Genomic DNA, 6,000 nt, shown 5'->3' with positions numbered 1-6,000 from the left:
CCATCCATTTTTAGCCCGAGTGCATCTTACTAATCAGCAAATTGGGAGGTCTGGGTTTTAGAATATTCTGATGCCATGAGGTTCACCTGAGAAACAACCAGCCCTCTTCCCCAAGCCACTGAAAGCCAGTAACTCCATCTTTAATGAGACAGGCACTTGGCTATGACTGTTAGAGCACGACAATAATATTAAATGTGAGTGAATACATATATATAGATATAGCTATAGATATCCATCATGGGAAGTCTTCAAACCGGTAAACCTGCCCTGAGGCCCACTGCTGCTGCCACCAGAGAGTCCCACTGCTTCAGGGGCTGTGCCAGCAGGTTAGCGGGCAGCGTTCTTGGGAGGCGAGTGCAGGAAATACACTGTGGGGCATGTGCTGCGGGTGCCGCTCAGGGGGCCCTGCCACTGCTGCAGCAGTCCAAAGCCACTGCCAGAAAGTGAAATCTGGGCTGCAGCTCCAGGCGCCCCAGACATCTGGAGCCAGCAGCAGTTTGCGCAGCTCCTGGGCCTGCCTGGTGCAGGCAGTGGGGCATCTGCTGAGAGGCAGAAGCATCCAGAGGCTGCCTCCCCCATCCAGGACCAACTTTTTCCCAGTTTGGAAAATCTCAGGGGGCCTTTGGGAGCACGAACCCCGAATGCGGGACTATCCAGACTTGGGACCTCACTGACACCAGTGCGGCCAAGCACTAGGAGAGGGCCCGGGAGACGGGCGAAGAGGCGAGCGCGGGGCAGCGCCGGCTCCCACGGCCCCGGCTGGGGGCGGCGGCAGCCCGAGCCAGCCCTGGGCAGGGAGCGCGGCGCTGTGCTCGGGGCGGGCGCAGGGGATGTGTTTGATGATGTAATCGCAAGTCAGTGAGCGCTGAAATTTAACACCGACCCTGGCGGGGAGGATTTGCCTGGGGTTGGCCGGCTCCGCCGCCGCCGAGCCAGAGGCAGCCGGCTTTCCCCGCGGAGCGCCCGTGCGACTCCCCCGGCCCCGCCACCCACCTCGCCCCGGCCCCGGCTCCGCTACTGCCAGCACGTGAGCCCCGCGTCCGCCTAGTCCCGTCCCGTCCCGTCCCGTCCCGGCGGCTGCCGGCGGGGCCCGCGCTCGGCCCGGCGGGGGCGGCTGCATGGACAGCACCTGACCCGCGCGGCTGCGGAGCCGGCTTCTGTTTTCGCCTCGATCTTCGCTGCCCGGACAGATGCAGACAAATGCAGTTGGGGGCACAGAGGACCCGGCGTGGGAGCCTCCCCCCCGCCGCCCGCGCGTGAGTACGAGCGCGCCCCGCGCCCGCGGCCGCAGGCGCCACTTCCTGCGGGGCTTGCACGGAGCCCCGCGCCGCGACCCCCGGCGGGAGCAATGCCCGGTCCCGCCGCGGCTGGGGCGTGCCCCAGGGGCTGCGCCAGCGTCTGCCGGGGGCAGCCGGGGCCGCGGCGCTCGGGGAGCGCGGAACCGTGCCCGTGGCGAGCGGACCGCGCTGCCCAAGCGCTGGCGGAGCTGGGCGTTGGAAACAGGGAGGAAGCGCCGGGTCTCCCCGCTCCGCAGGCTCGCCCTCCCCAGCGCCGAGGCACTTGTTGCGCCTGAAGCGCCGGTCCGCTGTCGCCCGCGGGCGGACGAGGGAGCTGCCGGCTTCCCCCGCTGCTGCTGCCCCGGGACCTGCTCAGCCGCTCCCCTGCCCGCAGGGGGCCTGGGGAGCCAGGGTGGCAGGGTGGACGATGAGGTGGAGCTCGGTGCTGGGTGACATGGTGGTTACCAGTGCTGTGGGGGAGGCTGGGAGTGTGACTGGGACTGTCGGCACCACCGATAGCAAGGGGAAATGTATGCTGCGGGAAGGGGGCTGAGGTGGGCCTTGCAAGGCTCCTCTGGCACAGCGCCCTTGCTGTCCAGTGCATGGAGGTAGTGGCAGGTGCTTGGCTTGCTGGCACTCTGCCTTCTTGCTGACAGCCCTCCTAATGTTGATGGGATTGAAGACCCCCCCCCCCCAAATACAGGCAGTATTGCCCTGATTTGATCCTCTCCTCTCCAAAACCTGATCCCCTACCTCCTTGCACTTCTACTCCTTGCCTGGCTCCCACATGCCTGCTTAGTCTCTCTCTCTGTCTCCAGCACCTCTGGTGGTAGCATCACAGGGAGCCCAAAGAATTAGCAGCCACGAATGGGCACTGAGGGGAGCGGGGGCTCTTTGAGGGGAGAATGGGAGAGACCTAGAATTGGTGGACTAGTAAGGAGTAGCTCCTCTAGCTCATTAGAGCTTGCCTCCTCTCTGATTTGTCATAATAGAATTCCTCCACACTTTTCTATTCCCTGAGGGCATACAAAGCCCCTCTTTTCCAAAGGCATAGCCCCAGTTTCCACGTTACTACAGACAGCCCTGTCATACCCGTCTTCTGCCAAACACTGTTTACACCCATATGCCCCCTAGACTCATGCCCCAAGACAAGTCTGCCCACCTATGCACCAGGGACTACACCAGAACATCTCCATTTTTTTATACCCATTATACTGCTGTGTAATCTATGGTTCCATTATGGATAATGGTGAAGTAGCACTTGATATCACTACAACTTCACTGTAACCACCCCACAAGTATAAAAGATGTAGTTCTTCATTATTTTTTTCTATTTATTTGTTTTGCTTCTGCTTCCCCATTCCTTCCTCTCTCGTATTCTAGCTTCATGTCCATAGGGATTTCTACCCTAGTTTGAGAAACACTGCTTTACACTGTCCCTTGCACAGCTATCCCCTTGAGCACAGACTGATATTTCATTTATAATCCCTACCAGCCATAATCCTGAGCCCTCATTGCCTGTTGTCCTGGGAAGGGCCAATGCATGTCTGTTTAAAGGCAGGTTTACAGTGGAGAGCAGGGTTCTCTGCAGTGTACAGTAGTCTGGTCCTTGAGGAGAAGGTGGGGCTCTGTTAGAGATAAAGCATGCTGATGTTGGCAGTTAGCCACATAGTAATTATCAGCATTGATATATATATTAAGAAAAAAGAATATTCTCTTAAAACAAGCAAGAAAAACAAAACTACTTAGAATGGAAATCGCTTCGTAAGGAGGCCTACGTTCAGGTGCCTCCTTGCCTCTCTAGCAGACTTAAAATTGTTACATGCCCTCAGCCACAATCCACACACTGCATCACACACAAACAACCTGCTTTGACTCCAATCTCATACTTTTTCCATGTAGAAACAGCACACAGTACACTTCAGCAGCACACACCTGGTCCTGATGGTGGCATTTCTTGGAATTCTAAGCAGGATGGAGAGGACTGTCCTGTGTGTACTGTGGCCGGCTGTATGCTAAAATGGCAAGGGGGGTTGTTTCAGAGTTGAGGAGTCTGCCTTTGAATGGTGTAAATAGGGTGGCCTTCACTGGAGCCCTTTTTGAGTTTTAGTGATTGTGTTGGAAGGAATTTCCCTGGAGCAACTATTAAATGTGAGAGTGGAAGGCTTTTAGTAGGAAAAAGTAAACGAAACTACAGGAGGGATATTGATACTTAATAAAGGCAAATGAAGTATTTGAAGTGATACATTAGCAGAAGTTACATTTACTTATTTTTGTCCAAAATCTTTGTTGCTCAGACAGTTTGGAGAGATATATAGTTTAAATGGCTTTTTTTAAGTTCAGACATGTGGTGCTATAGGATTTTCTCTGAGTGTGTGTGAAATAAATATCTTTTTCTATCTCCTGTCACTTTAAGTTGTGCCTCTCACAGCTGTTTAAGCATAAGGGCACAATTTAAGCACAAGCATGTCCTATGTGTTAGGAACTGGCCTGGAGCTCCTACCCACCATTTCTTACTAACTGTGACCAAAGTATTCCTCTGGCTCCTATTCCCAAGCCCCTCTTTCTGTGTTAAGCCTTCAGATGGATTCCTAGACAATTAGGGGCTTTGCAAATTGGGTCCAGATGGAGAAAAATCTCGTTGATTTGAAATAGGATAGAAGAGTTTGAAAAATCTCAACTGTGTAACACAACAGCATGAAAGCAGCAGCCAGAGGACTGGAGCTCTTGGGAAACTCTTTCAGGTCTGCCACTGGGGCTGGTTTGTGCATACCTGGAAAGGGAGGTATCTTTCCCTGCTGAATACCATCATGGTCGCACCAGTAGCAGATTCCAGCACTGATAACCTTAATGTACATAGTCAGCAAGGGAGAGAGCCCAGCCTGGCAAGGGTTAAACAAAATAACATTTTATCATGATATCCCAAAATATCATTAAGTTCTTGTGATTCTTAATGATAACATTTTATATCATTATTAGAGAAGAGGAGGATATGCAGGGATACTGAACAGAAACTGAAGTCAGGGTTGTACATTTTTGCCTTAACTTAATTCACATGGAAATATTTAAGATACCCAAGAAAACAAAACTAGCTTAAATAAATCAAGAAAACATCCATAAAACATTTAAAAGTGATATTTTGCCTATTTTTTGCAAGTTTTTTAAATATATTTTTCTGTCAGGTATGCAGATTATAATTTGCATGTGGTATGTTAGGTCAAATCCTACTCAATATGTACAGGGGGATACTGTAGGTATGGAGAATGAATATATGGGTTTTTTTTCCCAAATCTCTATCATGGTACCAGAATTTCTCTGAGGCCACTACTGCCATACTTGTAGTATGTAGTTGCTTCTTCAGGGAGGAGAGCAGTGATACATGCTTGGATCCACGAGCTCCATCCCTAGCTTAGCCAGTTCTTGCTGTGCAGTTGAAGTGCAATGAACCTAAGAAAGTATTCCATGAAGTCCAGACCATGCGAGTCTTCTTGAAAGGTTCAGGGAATTCTTTCCCCTCTGCATTGCTGTTGAGTAGAACAACAATAATTGCACTCAGGGAGGCAATCTTGCTGTGAATTGGTGATATGAGTCTCAGACTGGTGGCTTGGGCTCCTTTATCTAGGTGGGTGGTGTTTTTAGCACCAGTTAATTGATTTTAGGCCTACTATAGTATAGGAGTTGGCCTGCTCATTTTGGTTCATCTCATCACAATGAATGAAAGTAGGGAATCAGTGGTGATTCTCTTAGATCTGTCAGATAGCCTGTGTGTTGTCACTACCCCTGATTTTATTGTTGGAATGTCCAACATTATCACACTTCCTGAAAGGTTTAGTCTGACTCTATAAATTTGCACTTGATTGTTGATGACACTCAGCTTTTTATCTCTAGCTCATTGGAGACTGGTGTAGTGAAATGACTTACCATGTCTAACTAGGTTTGAGACAAGGATCAAATCTAGGTGGCTGAGATACCAGTCCTGATGAAACTGAGAGAAGGCTTTTAGGCTGGGGAGAATAATTGAAACAAATAGAGGAAATGTTTGAGCACCTGGTGATCAGTAAGTTATAGCTGCAGTTCGGTTAAGATTTGCAACCTGAGGGTCTTGCTGGATCCCCAGCTGCTTCTGGATACTTACATAGCAGTAGTTGCCAAGAATGTTTTTTTCCTCATTTGGCTTGGCAAAAAGTTCACATCCTTTTCTTTCAGATGTGGATAACACAAGGATATCTGTGCCTTCATCTCGCAATTGGATTGGATTACTATAATGTACTTTAAAGGTAATATCTTTCTACAGGTAGTGCAGAGTGTAGTGATTCCCTTGCAAAGTAAGCAGTTTGTCATGCTGGGGCATGTTACTTTTTCCTCCATGATCTGAATTGGCTAATAATTGTTTTTTGGTGAAGGTTTCAACCTGTCGCATCAAAAGGGTTTTACTCTTGTCACTTCATAACGCAGCTGATATGTTTGTCCAAACCACTGAAGCTAGTCGACTCCTGGATTACATGAGCATAAGGCAGAGTAGGTTTGGACCCTCAGAGAGTAGCTAAATCAGAAATGTATAACATAAGCTTTTGTGAGCAGGTGGCTTTCTTCAGCAAGGGGCAATGCTGAGAGAGGCAAGATGGGCAGGAGAGAGTACAACAAAGCAGACCATTGAGGGACATAAGTCTTATAAAAGGAAATCCAGGTAATGGGATAAGAATCTGTAGTATCAATTTAGACC

At 50.1% G+C, this 6,000-nt stretch overlaps 1 protein-coding gene across 7 annotated transcripts in view; it reads left to right on the top strand.

Annotated features, from left to right (window-relative positions):
* Positions 1-884: 884 nt before the first annotated feature.
* Positions 885-6,000, top strand: part of COL24A1 (collagen type XXIV alpha 1 chain) — a 286,537-nt gene continuing 281,421 nt past the window's right edge. For 3 of the 7 annotated variants that reach the window (XM_059728018.1, XM_059728017.1, XM_059728015.1), the window contains exon 1: positions 886-1,256. In XM_059728018.1, coding sequence (XP_059584001.1) covers positions 1,201-1,256 — 56 coding nt within the window. In that variant the 5' untranslated portion in view covers positions 886-1,200. Of the gene's footprint in view, positions 1,257-6,000 lie in introns of all 7 variants that reach the window. The other 4 variants (XM_006277520.4, XM_059728016.1, XM_019489049.2 and 1 more) reach the window with 2 other exon arrangements.

The sequence above is a fragment of the Alligator mississippiensis genome, chromosome 5 (assembly GCF_030867095.1).
Source record: "Alligator mississippiensis isolate rAllMis1 chromosome 5, rAllMis1, whole genome shotgun sequence".
NCBI lineage: Eukaryota > Metazoa > Chordata > Crocodylia > Alligatoridae > Alligator > Alligator mississippiensis.
Note: the sequence above shows the minus strand (reverse complement) of the source record. Positions and strands in the feature narration are given on the sequence as shown.